Genomic DNA, 16,313 nt, shown 5'->3' with positions numbered 1-16,313 from the left:
ATCCACTCAAAAACGATCCTTTGGTATGTTTTCATTGGTCCACTGTTGATACGGTCCCAAAACATTTTGCATGTCAGCAGTCAAGTTTTGATGCGTTTTGCATCATATGATTTTTTTGTGTGGATTTTTCCTTTAAGATCAATGCACAAACTGTAAGTCACTCTTGATCAGTCGGTCTGCTAAATTACTCAAATGTAAAATGTGTTGTGTCTTCCCAAATAGTCCCTTAGGTCCTCTCTACCTTTGCTCTCTCCTCAGTGAGAGTCATCACAACTGCAGTGGAGGCCATGCTCGCCAACTAACTCATGAAGACAATGTAAGTATGATTGTGGGCAACACCCAGGCCTTTACAGCAGAATACTGTGGAATACTGTGGTCGTGGTGTGGTCAATCAATCAATCAATCAATCAATCAAATGTATTTATAAAGCTCTTTTTACATCAGCAGATGTCACAAAGTGCTTTATTTAGAAACCCAGACTAAAACCCAAAAGAGCAAGCAATGCAGATGTAGAAGCAATGTGGCTAGGAAAAACTCCCTTTAAAGCCAGGAACCAGGAAGAAACTTAGAGAGAGGAACGAGGCTCTGAGGGGTGGCCGGTCAAATGTTCATAGATGACCAGCAGGGTGAAATAATAATCACAGTAGTTGTAGATGGTGCAACAGGTCAGCACATCAGGAGTAAATGTCAGTTGGCTTTTCATAGCCGAGTATTCAGTGGTAGAGTAGAGCGAGAGAGTTGGAGGGAGAGAGAGGAAGAGGGTCGAAACAGCAGGTCCGGGACAAGATTATGGTTCTATAGCCACAGGCAGGACAACAGGCAGCACGACCAGGTGGACTGGAGACAGGAACAGCCAGAAGTCGTCAGGCCAGGTAGTCCTGAGGCTCTGGTCCTCCGGGAAGGGAGAGAGAGCGAGAGAGAGATGGGAGAATTAGAGGAAGCATACCGAAGATCACACAGGACACCAGATAAGACAGGAGAATTACACCAGATAGGACAGACTGACCCTAGCCCCCTGGCACATAGACTATTGCAGCATAGGTACTCGGGGAAACTGTGGCCCCGTCCAAAGATACTCCCGGACAGGGCCAACCAGGCAGTATATAACCCCACCCACTTTGCCAAAGGGATATCAACAGACCCTGAGACAAGGCCGAGTATAGCCCACAAAGATCTCTCCCACCGCACTAGCCCGAGGGGATGCAAAACCGGACAGGAAGGACACATCAGTGACTCAACGTTGTGACTAAAGGCCCTGATGAAGCTTGGTGACACTGCTGACTTTAGTACCTACTGTAAAACACTCCTGTTCTCCTGTGAAACTAGTTTTGGGTTGAGTTAGCATTGGGTTGACAAGACTCTCTCTGCTTTCCTCTCTTCATCTATCTCTCTGTCTCTCTCTCTGTACTCTCACTTGTCTTTCTTTATTCATCCATTTCTCTTTTTATTCACCTGTACATCTTTCCTGATCCCCCTTCCCTCTCTAAATTCCTCCCCATACCATCTCTCATCACTTACAGAACATTTTAAACATTTTATCTCTCCCTCCCTCCCTCGCTCGCTCTCGTTCCCTCTTCCTCCTCTCTCTCTCTATCTCTGCAGGATCCTGTCTGCAATGCTAACATTCCTGGTGCATATCCTCATCATCTACCATGGTGAGTTGAGTTCCTTCCCCATTAGAAGAATCGTAACAATCTCACTTGCGTCCATCCACATTACCACCCCTACAACCTCCCGTGGGCAGATTTCTTTGCGTAGACCGAGAGAATCTGCCAAGACTGAATGGGATGCCTTAGATCAGAGCAGCATTAGTTCCGGATATGGCGAAGGCAGTGCTTAATCTGCTTTGCCTCGAGTGCTTTGTGCGTGTGCCCACACGGATCGCAAAGGGGGTTCTGCCTGTAATCGTACAATTTCACTCACTCTACCCTGGAATAATGAATAGCAAACATTTCAGAAGCAACGCCACATGCAGTTACATGTTACGTGTAGTTCCCTAGCGGCTTTTCGCCAGAACTAGGCCTTGTCATGTCAGCAAATAGAGTACGGTGTACTTGTATTCGTATACACAGAAACACAGGGCCTCTTCCTATACTTTCACATCCACTACACCAGGGTTTCCTAAACTCGGTCCTCAGGACCCCATGGTGTGCACGTTTAGTTGTTTTGCTCTGGCACTACACAGCTGATTCAAATAATCAACTAATCATCCAGCTTTGATCGTTTGAATCAGCTGTGTAGTGTTAGGGCAAAACAACAAAACGTGCACCCCATGGGATCCCGAAGACATAGTTTGGGAACACTGCATTACACACTATCACGCCCCTTAGCTACTTACAATACAGTCCATTATTGCCAAAAATCAAAAGGGCCATTGAGTGTTGCATTTCATTGGTGTGACACTGTGTGATCTAAGTAGAAGTGCGCTGTTCTCTGCGGTTACCCATCCTTTTAATGTTGGACGTCATCTAATGTGTAAGGAAACAATCCTTCTAATGGGTGGAATGAATCATGGTCTTGGAGGAGCCTGCAGAGGTTTGGTTTTGTTGGGCAGAGGGGGTCTGGTGGGATGGAGGATGGTGAGGATAGTTGTTGTCATTCTCTTCCTTCGTCATGGGCGGCAGGTAGCCTAGTGGTCAGAGCGTTGGACTAGTAATTGAAAGGTTGCAAGCTTGAATCCCCTAGCTAACAAGGTGAAAATCTGTCGTTCTTCCCCTGAACAAGGCAGTTAACCCACTGTTCCTAGGCTGTCATTGAAAATAAGAATTTGTTCTTAACTGACTTGCCTAGTTAAATAAAGGTAAAACAAATATCAAAAATACTGTAATGTCTCCCTGAGGCATTGTATCCCTATGACTTGCCTTCATATTGTGTCAATCACATTATTTCACCTGTTGAAATAGGACCATGTTCAGTATTTACAGTTGAATTCGGAAGTTTACAAACTTTAGCCAAATACATTTTCAACTCAGTTTTTCACAATTCCTGACATTTAATCCTAGTAAAAATTCCCTGTCTTAGGTCAGTTAGGATCACCACTTTATTTTAGGAATGTGACATGTCAGAATAATAGTAGAGAGAATGATTTATTTCAGCTTTTATTTCTTTCATCACATTCCCAGTGGGTCAGAAGTTTACATACACTCAATTAGTATTTGGTAGCATTGCCTTTAAATTGTTTAACTTGGGTCAAACATTTCAGGTAGCCTTCCACAAGCTTCCCACAATACGTTGGGTGAATTTTGGTCCATTCCTCCTGACAGAGCTAGTGTAACCGAGTCAGGTTTGTAGGCCTCCTTGCTTGCACACACTTTTTGAGTTATGCCCACAAATCTTCTATAGGATTGAGGTCAGGGCTTTGTGATGGCCACTCCAATACCTTGACTTTGTTGTCCTTAAGCCATTTTGCCACAACTTTGGCAGATGCTTGGGGTCATTGTCCATTTGGAAGACCCATTTGCAACCAAGCTTTAACTTCCTGACTGATGTCTTGAGATGTTGCTTCAATATATCCAAATGATTTTCCTCCCTCATGGTGCCATCTATTTTGTAAAGTGCACCAGTCCGTCCTGCAGAAAAGCACCCCCACAACATGATGCTGCCACCCCCGTGCTTCAGGGTTGGGATGGTGTTCTTCGGCTTGCAAGCTTCCCCCTTTTTCCTCCGAACATAACAATGGTCATTATGGCCAAACAGTTCTATTTTTGTTTCATCAGACCAGAGGACATTTCTCCAAAAAGTACACTCCTTGTCCCCATGTGCAGTTGCAAACTGTAGTCTGGCTTTTTTACGGCGGATTTGGAGCAGAGGCTTCTTCCTTGCTGAGCAGCCTTTCTGGTTATGCTGATGTAGGACTCATTTTACTGTGAACATAGATACTTTTGTACCTGTTTCCTCTAGCATTTTCCCAGGGTCTTTTGCTGTTGTTCTGGGATTGATTTGTACTTTTCGCACCAAAGTAAGTTCATTACTAGGAGACAGACTGCGTCTCCTTCCTGAGCAGTATGACGGCTGCGTGGTCCCATGGTGTTTATACTTGCGTACTATTGTTTGTACAGATGAACGTGGTACCTTCAGGCATTTGGGAATTGCTCCCAAGGACGAAGCAGACTTGTGGAGGTCTACAATTTTTTTTCTGAGGTCTTGGCTGATTTCTTTTGATTTTCCCATGATATCAAGCAAAGAGGCACTGAGTTTGAAGGTAGACCTTGAAATACATCCACAGGTACACCTCCAATTGGCTCAAATGATGTCAATTAGCCTATCAGAAGCTTCTAAAGCCATGACATAATTTTCTGGAATTTTCCAAGCTGTTTAAAGGCACATTCAACTTAGTGTATGTAAACTTCTGACACACTGGAATTGTGATACAGTGAATTATAAGTGAAATAATCTGTCTGTAAACAATTGTTGGAAAAATTACTTGTGTCATGCACAAAGTAGATGTCCTAACCAACTTGCCACAACTATAGTTTGTTCGCAAGAAATTTGTGGAGTGGTTGAAAAATGAGTTTTAATGACTCCAACCTAAGTGAATGGAAACTTCTGACTTCAACTGTATCCTTAAGCTATAGAATCCCTCTGGTAAAGAGTGAGGTTACCAGAGTTTATTCTACTGATGTTCTCTGAACAATAGTATTGCCTTTTTATAATACTTTTGCCAACTTCATGAACATGTCTTGAATTATTGATCTTTTTAATGTATCATTATTGTCAATTTACGTCAATGACCTCCATTTAAATATTTTAGATTCTGCCTAGGAACAAATGCTATTGTAACGGTTGGAAATAAATATTGTGGGGATGGAATACCATGTGAAGAATCAAACCCACAACTCTGGTGTTACCAGCATCATCATGCCACAGCTTCTGCCCTGTGTCTGATGTCATTTCCTGTCAACCATGTTAACTTCCCATTTCTGCCTAAGGTGTTTTGTCTGTGGAGCCTATGCAAGAAACCCCCCATGGAGACGTTCTAGAACTTCCCTGGCAGACAGAGCTCTGCTGTGCATCACCCCCAGCCCAGCATCATCATTGGGGAGAGGGAGTTGACGAGGGGTCTGCGGGGTCCAGGAGGGCACCATCTGATCCGGGACACCCACCCCAGTGCCTGTTTAGGAACTCCACAAGCACACTAATACCTCCCCAGGAGACAAATCCCAGTGGAGGTCAGAGTCATGCCCTGTTTTAATGACATTACAGTTACCTGGGTGATAGTTCTCTCTGCTAGTCTTGGGCCCGTATTCACAAAGGATCTTAGAGTAGCAGTGGTGAGCCAGGATCAGTTCTGCCTTTTAAATAATAATGAATAGGAGTGGGGACCTGCTCCTTAATCAGCACTCCTCCTCAGAGATGCTTTGTATATACTACCGTTAGAAAGTTTGGGGTCACTTAGAAATGTCTTTGTTTTTGAAAGAAAATCACATTTTTTGTCCGTTAAAATAACATTAAATTGATCAGAAATACAGTGTAGACATTGTTGCTAATGACTATTGTAGCTGGAAACGGCAGATTTTTTATGGAATATCTACGTAGGCCGTACAGAGGCCCATTATCAGCAACCATCACTCCTGTGTTCCAACAGAGATCTTCTGTTGAATCTGACAATTAATCTTAATGGTTGTACAGTCGTCTCAAATAAAACTGTGAAGGACCTCGGCATTACTCTGGACCCTGATCTCTCTTTTGAAGAACATATCAAGACCATTTCAAGGACAGCTTTTTTCCATCTACGTAACATTGCAAAAATGAGAAACTTTCTGTCCAAAAATGATGCAGAAAAATGTATCCATGCTTTTGTCACTTCTAGGTTAGACTACTGCAATGCTCTACTTTCCGGCTACCCGGATAAAGCACTAAATAAATAAATTTCTCCTATAGAGCTCCATTTTTATGGAACGGTCTGCCTACCCATGTCAGAGACGCAAACTCGGTCTCAACCTTTAAGTCTTTACTGAAGTCTCATCTCTTCAGTGGGTCATATGATTGAGTGTAGTCTGGCCCAGGAGTGGGAAGGTGAACGGAAAGGCTCTGGAGCAACGAACCGCCCTTGCTGTCTCTGCCTGGCCGGTTCCCCTCTTTCCACTGGGATTCTCTGCCTCTAACCCTATTACAGGGGCTGAGTCACTGGCTTACTGGGGCTCTCTCATGCCGTCCCTGGAAGGGGTGCGTCACCTGAGTGGGTTGATTCACTGATGTGGTCATCCTGTCTGGGTTGGCGCCCCCCCTTGGGTTGTGCCATGGCGGAGATCTTTGTGGGCTATACTCGGCCCTGTCTCAGGATGGTAAGTTGGTGGTTGAAGATATCCCTCTAGTGGTGTGGGGGCTGTGCTTTGGCAAAGTGGGTGGGGTTATATCCTTCCTGTTTGGCCCTGTCCGGGGGTGTCCTCGGATGGGTCCACAGTGTCTCCTGACCCCTCCTGTCTCAGCCTCCAGTATTTATGCTGCAGTAGTTTATGTGTCAGGGGGCTAGGGTCAGTTTGTTATATCTGGAGTACTTCTCCTGTCCTATTCGGTGTCCTGTGTGAATCTAAGTGTGCGTTCTCTAATTCTCTCCTTCTCTCTCTCGGAGGACCTGAGCCCTAGGACCATGCCCCAGGATTACCTGACATGATGACTCCTTGCTGTCCACAGTCCACCTGGCCGTGCTGCTGCTCCAGTTTCAACTGTTCTGCCTTCTTATTATTCGAACATGCTGATCATTTATGAACATTTGAACATCTTGGCCATGTTCTGTTATAATCTCCACCCGGCACAGCCAGAAGAGGACTGGCCACCCCACATAGCCTGGTTCCTCTCTAGGTTTCTTCCTAGGTTTTGGCCTTTCTAGGGAGTTTTTCCTAGCCACCGTGCTTCTACACCTGCATTGCTTGCTGTTTGGGGTTTTAGGCTGGGTTTCTGTACAGCACTTTGAGATATCAGCTGATGATATCAGCTGATGTACGAAGGGCTATATAAATATTTGATTTGATTTGATTTGAGTGGGAGGTCCCGGTGCACAACTGAGCAGAGTTGCAAAGAAAAAGCCATATCTCAGACTGGCCAATAAAAAGAAAAGATTAAGATGGGTAAAAGAACACAGACACTGGACAGTGGAACTGTGCCTCGAAGGCCCGCACCCCGGAGTCCCCTCTTTTCTGTAGAGGTTGAGACTGGTATTTTGCAGGTACTATTTAATGAAGCTGTCAGTTGAGGACTTGTGAGGCGTCTGTTTCTCAAACTAGACACTCTAATGTACTTGTCCTCTTGCCCAGTTGTGCACCGGGGCCTCCCACTCCTCATTCTATTCTGGTTAGAGACAGTTTCCACTGTTCTGTGAATGGAGTAGTACACAGTGTTGTACGAGATCTTCAGTTTCTTGGCAATTTCTCACATGAAATAGACATAATTTCTCAGAACAAGAATAGACTGATGAGTTTCAGAATAAATGAATTTGTTTCTGGTCATTTTCAGCCTGTAATCGAACACACAAATGCTGATGCTCCAGATACTCAACTAGTCTAAAGAATGCCAGTTTTATTGCTTCTTTAATCAGTACAACAGTTTTCAGCTGTGCTAACATAATTCCAAAGGGTTTTCTCATGATCAATTAGCCTGGTAAACTTGGATTAGCTAACACAACGTGGAACACAGGAGTGATGGTTGCTGATAATTGGCCTCTGTACGCCTACATAGAAATTCCATTAAAAATCTGCCGTTTCCAGCTACAATAGTCATTTACAACATTAATGTCTACACTGTATTTCTGATCAATTTGATGTTATTTTAATGGACAAAAAATGTGCTTTTCTTTCAAAAACAAGGACATTTCTAAGTGACCCCAAACTTTTTGAACAGTAGTTTATACCGGAGGTACACAATACCTGCGTCAGACAGAGTTATTTTGATAAGAGGGGGTGAATGAAGGAATAACATCTTCCCATTCACTGTGTGTTTAATTCATCAAAGTGGATCCTGAGATAACGTTGGCCAGATTCAAGGACTATTTTTCAGAATATATTCCATGGTGGTTTTGCTATGACTGTCCTAATTAGGTGTGGGTTTATTATTTTTTTAACTAGGTGTGTGTGTGTGTGTGTGTGTGTGTGTGTGTGTGTGTGTGTGTGTGTGTGTGTGCGCGCGCGCGCTTGGGGTTGGTGGGTTGGTGGGACAATATACAAAAGTATGTGGACACCCCTTCAAATTAGTTTATTTGGCTGTTTCAGTAACTCCAATAACTATTCGTAGGGAGCTTCATGAAATGGGTTTCCATGGCCGAGCAGCAGCACACAAGCTTAAGATCACCATGCGCAATGCCAAGCGTCTGCTGGAGTGGCGTAAAGCTTGCCCTGCCTTTGGACTCTGGTGCATTGGAAACGCGTTTTCTGGAGTGATAAATCACGCTTCAACATCTGACAGTTCGACTGATGAATCTGGGTAACGTGGATGCCAGGCGAACGCTACCTGCCCGAATGCTAAGTGTCAATTTTAAAGTTTGGTGGAGGAGGAACAATGGTCTGGCGCTGTTTTTCATGGTTCGGCCTAGGCCCGTTAGCTACAGAATACAGTGACATTCTAGACGATTCTGTGCTTCCAACTTTGTGGCAACAGTTTGGGGAAGGCCATTTCCTGTTTCAGCATGACAATGCTTCTGTACACAAAGCGAGGTCCATACAGAAATGGTTTGTTGAGATCTGTGTGGAAGGACTTGACTGGCCTGCACAGAGCCCTGACCTCAACCCCATCGAACACCTTTGGGATAAATTGGAACGACAACTGCGAGCCAGGCCTAATCGCCTAACATCAGTGCTCGACCTCGCAAGTCACCGCAGCAATGTTCTAACATCTTGTGGAAAGCCATCCCAGAATAGTGTAGGTTGTTATAGCAGATAAGGGGGGACCAACTCCATATTAATGTCCATGATTTTGGAATGAGACGTTTGACGAGCACGTGTGCACATACTTTTGGTCATGGAGAGAATATTGGGTTTTACAGCGACCAGACAGACAGTCAGACAGACAGTCTTGATGCAAACATGCTAATTAAATCTCTCTCCAGCCACCTGTTGGGACATCCTGTGTCGTGTCGATGAGACCTGGGAAAATGTCATATGTGATCTAAAGCACCGCGCCACTTCTTCAGACACCTCCACTCCTGGGTTGGTGACAATTTGCTTGCAGCGCTTGGTGTGAGTATCAAGTTCAATTTAAAGTCCAGTGTTACTAGATTTCTATTAAATATGACCTATAATTAATGACATTATGAGTGAAATAGGATGACATCATCCTCTATGAGGAAAGAGCAAGCATTTTTGGAACGGTCCATTTGAGATACAAGATGGAGGTGGGGGTTTTTAACCGTTTTTTTATTCAATGTATGCTCAAATACAAGTATAAGATGAGTCAACAATATTGCTTGGGTATGAGTTAACAGAATATTAACATTTAAAAGTGATATTTTCACTGATCAGTTACTATAACTTGCTGCTCCTCTCTAGAGTCTCTCTCCTCTTTCATTACTTTGTGTTATCCCTGTCTAGTGTTGGCCTTGGCCCAAAAACCTACCTGAGGCGATAAGAGCACAGGTGGATGTTTGAGCTGTGTGTGTGTGTGTGTGTGTGTGTGTGTGCGTGCGCGTGTGTGCGTGCTTGCTATGAGCCTATTCATCTCCCACAGCAGGGTTAAGCATGTGTGTGTAGGTGAATCTACTGCGGTGCAGGTAGCAGATCAATTATCGGCTGGTTGATAACACACCAGCACCAGGAAAACTGGGATTGCTGGCACCGGGCTAAATAGACAACAAGAACACACTACTGTTGTCACTCAATAAGCCTATGATACAGTCATTCAAACAGGATCATTTTGTTCCATACTCAAACAGTATATGAATTGTGTTTGATGTTTTAATGTTTGAATAGTTCAATGTCAACTTGTCAATCAATCAGATGTATCAGCAGTTGTCACAATGACTGTGTTAACACAGGTAGCCCAATTGTGATATTTTGCCAATAATTGGTCTTTTGGCTAATCAGATCAAATATTTTGCTTATAATTGGGCAAAAGATCAGAATCGGGCTGCCTGTGTAAATGCAACCAAAGTGCTTTTACATACTCATTGCTTTCATGTGGATTGCACATAGCCTGGTCTCAGATGTTTGTGCAATCATTTCGAACATGGCATGACAAGGAATTTCACATGATAGCACAAACAGATCTGGGACCAGGCTAGGTTGCACCCTGACCTGTGATTTGTCTATGATTTCCACATTACACTAGCCTATTATCTTTACTGTATGAATGTACATTTATTTAGGCTGACATTTGTGATGAGAACATGTTTGCGTCCCAAATGGCACCACATTCCCTATGTAGTGCACTACTACAGCTGAAGTCGGAAGTTTACATACACTTAGGTTGGAGTCATTAAAACTAGTTTTTCAACCACTCCACAAATTTCTTGTTAACGAGTTTTGGCAAGTCGGTTAGGACATCTACTTTGTGCATGACACAAGTCATTTTTCCAGCAATTGTTTTCCAGACAGATTATTTCACTTATAATTCACTGTATCACAATTCCAGTGGGTCAGAAGCTTACATACACTAAGTTGACTGTGCCTTTAAGCAGCTTGGAAAATTCCAGAAAATGATGTCATGACATTAGAAGCTTCTGATAGAATAATTGACATAATTAGAGTCAATTGGAGGTGTACCTGTGGATGTATTTCAAGGTCTACCCTCAAACTCAGTGCCTCTTTACTTGACATCATGGGAAAATCAAAAGAAATCAGCCAATAATTGTAGACCTCCACAAGTCTGGTTCATCCTTGGGAGCAATTTCCAAACGCTTGAAGGTACCACATTCATCTGTACAAACAATGGTACGCAAGTATAAACACCATGGGACCATGCAGCCATCTTTACAGCTCAGGAAGGAGACGCGTTCTGTCTCCTAGAGATGAATGTACTTTGGTGCGAAAAGTGCAAATCAATCCCAGAACAACAGCAAAGGACCTTGTGAAGATGCTGGAGGAAACAGGTACAAAAGTATCTATATCCGCAGTAAAAACGAGTCCTATATTGGCCGCTCATCAAGGAGAAGCCACTGCTCCAAAACCGCCATAAAAAAGCCAGACTATGGTTTGCAACTGCACATGGGGACAAAGATCGTACTTTTTGGAGAAATGTCCTCTGGTCTGATGAAACAAAAATTGAACTTTTGGGCAATAATGACCATCGATATGTTTGGAGGAAAAAGGGGGTTTAACGCTCCGGGCGTTGTGGGTGTGGAGTCAGTACTCCCCCCCCCCCCCCTGACGCGCGGCTCCGGGCAGCACACCGACACCGGCATCAAGGTCGACCCGGAGGACGAGGTGCATGGTGATCCAGATGGAGGCGATGGAAATCCCTCAACATTGTTGGATCCAAGATGTCCCCCACCGGTACCCAGCACCTCTCCTCCGGACCGTACCCCTCCCAGTCCACGAGGTACTGCAGGCCCCTCACCCGGCGTCTTCAGTCCAGAATGGACTGTATCGTATACGCCGGGGACCCCTCGATGTACAGAGGGGGGGGACCTCCGGCACCTCACTGTTCTGCAGGGGACCAGCTACCCCCGGCCTGAGGAGAGAGAAATTAAACGAGGGGTTAATACGATAATAGGAAGGGAGTTGTAATCAATAACACACCTCGTTTATTCTCCTCAGGACTTTAAAGGGCCCTACACACTGCAGACCCAGCTTCCGGGCAGGGCAAGCGGAGGGGCAGGTTTTGGGTCAGCACTCCTCTTCTGCCGTCCACTCGCTTGTTGGAGAGATTCCTGGACAGCCCTCCAGGTCTCCTTGGAGCGCAGTACCCATTCCTCCACCGCAGGAGCCTCGGTCTGCCTCGGATGCCATGGTGCCAGGACCGGCTGGTACCCCAACACACACTGAAAAGGGGACACATTAGTAGAGGAGTGGCATAGTGAGTTCTGGGCCATTTCAGCCCAGGGAATGTATCTCGCCCACTCCCCTGGCCGATCCTGGCAATACGACCGCAGAAACCTACCCACATCCTGGTTCACTCTCTCCACCTGCCATTACTCTCGTGGTGATAACCGGAGGTCAGGCTGACCGGTCAGAAACGATGTCCTCCGGCACCCCGTAGTGCCGAAAGACGTGGGTGAATAATGCCTCCGCAGTCTGTAGGGCTGTAGGGATACCGGGCAACGGGAGGAGACGGCAGGACTTAGAGAACCGATCCACAATCACCAGAACCGTGGTGTTCCCCTGAGACGGGGGAAGATCGGTCAGGAATCTACGGATAGATGTGAACATGGCCATTGTGGAACTGGGAGGGATTGTAACTTCCCTCTAGGAAGGTGCCTAGGAGCCTTACTCTGGGCGCTCTGGGCGCCATCTCTACTCCCAGACGGACCCCCCCAGCACCGATCGGCCGTGTGTCCTCTCCGACCATAGCTGGTGCGGGGGGGACTCCTCCTCCGGTACCCCTCGGCACGGCCCCTCCCTACTCCATCGGAATGGGAGCGGAGGGGCTGGGTGGTGGAACACACAGGACCCTCTCCGAACGCCCGCGGGCAGCCAGTAGATTGTCCAATCGGATGGACATCTCGATTAGCCCATCCAGGGAAAGAGCAGTGTCCCGACATGCTAGCTCCCTGCGGACGTCCTCCCGGAGACTACACCTGTAGTGGTCAATAAGGGCCCTGTCGTTCCACCCAGATCCTGCTGCCAAGGTCCAGAACTCCAGCACGTAATCCTCTCCTCTTCTCATGTCTGAGATGAAATAGTCGTTCTCCCACCGCTCTGCCCTCTGGAGGGTGAACAAACACAGCACGGAAGCGGTGGGAAAACTCTGGGTAGTGCTCTTTCGCTGAGTCTGGACCATTCCAGACTGCGTTCGCCCACTCCAGAGCACGACCCGTGAGGCAGGAGATGAGGACACTCACCCTCTCCGCTCCCGAGGGAGTGGGTCTGACGGTGGCCAGGTATAGCTCCAGTTGGAGTAAAAACCCCTGGCACCCCGCCGCCGCTCCATCATAAGCCCTCGGGAGCGTCAGACGGAGAGTGCTGGAGTCGGGAGATGGGGAGTCCGGAGCCGGGGGTGCCGAAGGTGGAGAGAGGAGACCACTCCTCTCCCATCGGTCCATTCTCTCCATAATTTGATCCATAGCAAGATCCGATCCGATGGAGGACGGTGGTGTGGTGGAGAACCCATTCCTCCATCGATGGGAGAGGGTTGGCCGCAGCTCCTGCTGACTCCATTTTCAGGTGCGGGATTCTGTAACGATCCGGGTGTCGTTGGTGTGGAGTTAGACGCAGGAAACAGAGAGTTCAATACTGTGCTATTTAATGCACTCACGCAACACTGGGTGCTCAAAAACAAATGCCCCAAACACGAGGGACGAAAACAGTACAGCAGAAATACACGACCAGGAACAAACACGTTCGTCTACTTCATACACGAAGGTTACAATAATTAATCATGGAGGGGGAGGAAAGAAAATCAGTGGCAGCTAATAGGCCGGTGACGACGACCGCCGAGCGCCACCCGAACGGGAAGGGGAGCTACCCTCGGTCGGACAGGGGGAGGCTTGCAATGCGAGGAACACCATCCCAACCCTGAAGCACGGGGGTGGCAGCATCATGTTGTGGGGGTGCTTTGCTGTAGGAGGGACTGGGGCACTTCACAAAATAGATGGCATGATAAGGAAAGAAAATTATGTGCATATATTGAAGCAACATCTCAAGACATCAGTCAGGAAGTTAAAGCTCGGTCTCAAATGGGTCTTCCAAATGGACAATGACCCCAAGCATACTTCCAAAGTTGTGGCAAAATTGCTTAAAGACAACAAACTAGAGTGGCCATCACAAAGCCCTGACCTCAATCATATAGAATATTTGTGGGCAGAACTGTAAAGGTTTGTGCAAGCAAGGAGGCCTACAAACCTGACTCGGTTACACCAGCTCTGTCAGGAGGAGTGGGCAACAATTCACCCAAAGTATTGTGGGAAGCTTGCGGAAGGCTACCGGAAAAGTTTCACCCAATTGAACCATTTTAAAGGCAATGCTATCAAATACTAATTGAGTGTATGTAAATTTCGGACCCACTGGGAATGTGATGAAAGAAATAAAAGCTGAAATAAATAATTCTCTACTATTATTGTGACATTTCACATTCTTAAAATAAAGTGGTGATCCTAACTGAGCTAAAAGAGGGAAGTTTTACAAGGATTAAATGTCAGGAATTGTGAAAAACAGAGTTTAAATGTATTTGGCTGAGGTGTATGTAAACTTCCGACTTCAACTGTAGGAAATACCATGCCATTTGGGACACAGACCTGGTTTAAGTAAGACCTGTTCCCTGTCTATTTCAGATCACAGCCTGACAGAGAGGTAAACACCACGCATGGGACTGACAGCATGGACTGTGTGGGAAAGGATTCCATCACCTGTTCTATCGTCATCCTCGCGGTCAGCAGTATCGTCGTTGTAACAGCCAACGTGTCAAACACCACAGCAGGTCCCCTGATAGTTCTTATCGTCCCTCCGCGTCTCGGTAAGGAGTGGTAAATACATCTGATCCCTCCTTCACCCTCTTGTCTGAAGATGATAGAGGATGTTAATTGTTTTAATGGCCAGGTGGCTTATCTATCTGGACCTCAAATTCAGAGGCTAAAGGATATTGCTTAAACCTTTTTTTCATTAGTCCACTGTTGATACAATCCCAAAATGTTTTGCATGTCAGCAATCAAGTTATCAAGATATAGAACTTACAAAAAGCAAATTGTCATGCATCATCATGATGTGGCAAGTGACAATTTGCTTTTGTTTTTTATCGTTTTTGAATCGATTATTCCTTTAACCTTTTCATATATGAGTTCCAAATGTGTCTAACGGTCGCCCCAGCGTGAGTTTTTCTTTATGATCGTGATGTCAGAATGCACTCGCTGTTCCAAAATGTGATTGTTACGCAACAGGACAGAACCTGCGCTGTGCTCAAACTAAGACACACGCTGCCTGCCAATTATCTATAGACTATATTTCAACTTGTCATTTTGAAATTATTTTCTTAGAGGATTTAATTGAGTTGTGTTCCACCTTCTCATAATTTCACATAGAAGTAGCCCATTTCACTGTTGCAGACAATTTATGTGTGAGGCTTTACCAACAACTTTTCTCTTCGATGAGAGCCCAACAAACCTCCCCAGTGTTTCCCCAGATCATGTATGCAGACATTTGCGTAGTCTAGCACAAACTTTTTCCCCCTGGCACATCTCCTGGCTGATGTTCGCATTGCCTTCATTGTTGTTTACAAGTAATAACTTAGGACATGTGTGCGTTCCAGTCCAAGTAAGTTCCTTATTTTCTGTATGTTGTCGTTTCTACTTTAGCATACTGTATGTATGTATAGAGCATAATGTATTTACTGTTTCATTCACAATTATTCCAAAAAATTTTTTATTGTAATGGACACGTATGATGTGTGTAAAATACTTTTATGAAGGTTGTGCTTGATTATGATGAGCTAATGCTAAGCTATTTGCAAGCTGGGTGTGTTGACATCATACAATGCATTCTGGGTGTCGCGTAAACGTCTGTCAGACCAAAGATATTATAACAAATGAGGTGAGGGATGGTTCACTCATCTTTCGGAGTAAACATCCGGAAGTGAATTTAGAGAAGTGAATGATGGTAGACGACACACCCCCTTCAACATGCATACTGAAAAAAGGCCAAACTCATCTTGTCTCCTCTTGTCTTTGGTTGACCCTGAAAAAACAAACATGGCGGCGCATACAAACTACCCATCGTCGGAATAATTTACATTTTTAGAAAGTGTTTGACTCAATTATTTCGATCAATGGTGAGCTCACCTGTGATGTGATGAATTATAAATACTAATTTCTATTAGCTAATTCATATTATGGTTTCTGTCAACTGAAAGTTAGCTAAATATGCTTGTGTTAGGTCAATATTTTTGCCATCGGTACTATTGGCCAACGTGCAAACACTGGATAATAAAGTGGACGAACTAAAAACACTTATATCCTACTAACGGGACATTAAAAACTGTATTATCTTATGTTTCAACGAGTCATGGCTAAACGACGACATGAATAACATACAGCTGGTAGGTTATACACTGTATCGGCAGGATAGAACAGCAGCCTCTGGTAAGACAAGGGGTGTCGGTCTATGTATATTTGTAAACAACAACTGGTGCACGATATCTAAGGAAGTCTCGAGGTTTTGCTCACCTGAGGTAGAGAATCTCATGATAAGTTTTAGAGCACACTATCTACCCGAGAGAGTTTTCATCTACATTCCTTGTAG

At 45.2% G+C, this 16,313-nt stretch overlaps 1 protein-coding gene across 6 annotated transcripts in view; it reads left to right on the top strand.

The window, feature by feature from the left end:
* The window catches only part of LOC109898128 (leptin receptor), a 66,964-nt gene that overhangs the window by 13,410 nt on the left and 37,241 nt on the right, over positions 1-16,313 (top strand). The window contains exons 2-6 of one of the 6 annotated variants that reach the window (XM_031833642.1): positions 259-316; positions 1,603-1,655; positions 4,929-5,168; positions 9,038-9,167; positions 14,354-14,535. In XM_031833642.1, the coding sequence (XP_031689502.1) occupies positions 306-316; positions 1,603-1,655; positions 4,929-5,168; positions 9,038-9,167; positions 14,354-14,535 (616 nt within the window). In that variant the 5' untranslated portion in view covers positions 259-305. Of the gene's footprint in view, positions 1-222; positions 317-1,520; positions 1,656-4,928; positions 5,169-9,037; positions 9,168-14,353; positions 14,536-16,313 lie in introns of all 6 variants that reach the window. The other 5 variants (XM_031833644.1, XM_031833643.1, XM_031833645.1 and 2 more) reach the window with 5 other exon arrangements.

Source organism: Oncorhynchus kisutch, linkage group LG10, assembly GCF_002021735.2.
Source record: "Oncorhynchus kisutch isolate 150728-3 linkage group LG10, Okis_V2, whole genome shotgun sequence".
Classification (NCBI taxonomy): domain Eukaryota; kingdom Metazoa; phylum Chordata; class Actinopteri; order Salmoniformes; family Salmonidae; genus Oncorhynchus; species Oncorhynchus kisutch.
The sequence above is the reverse complement of the archived record's forward strand: the minus strand, read 5'-3'. Positions and strand labels throughout refer to the sequence as shown.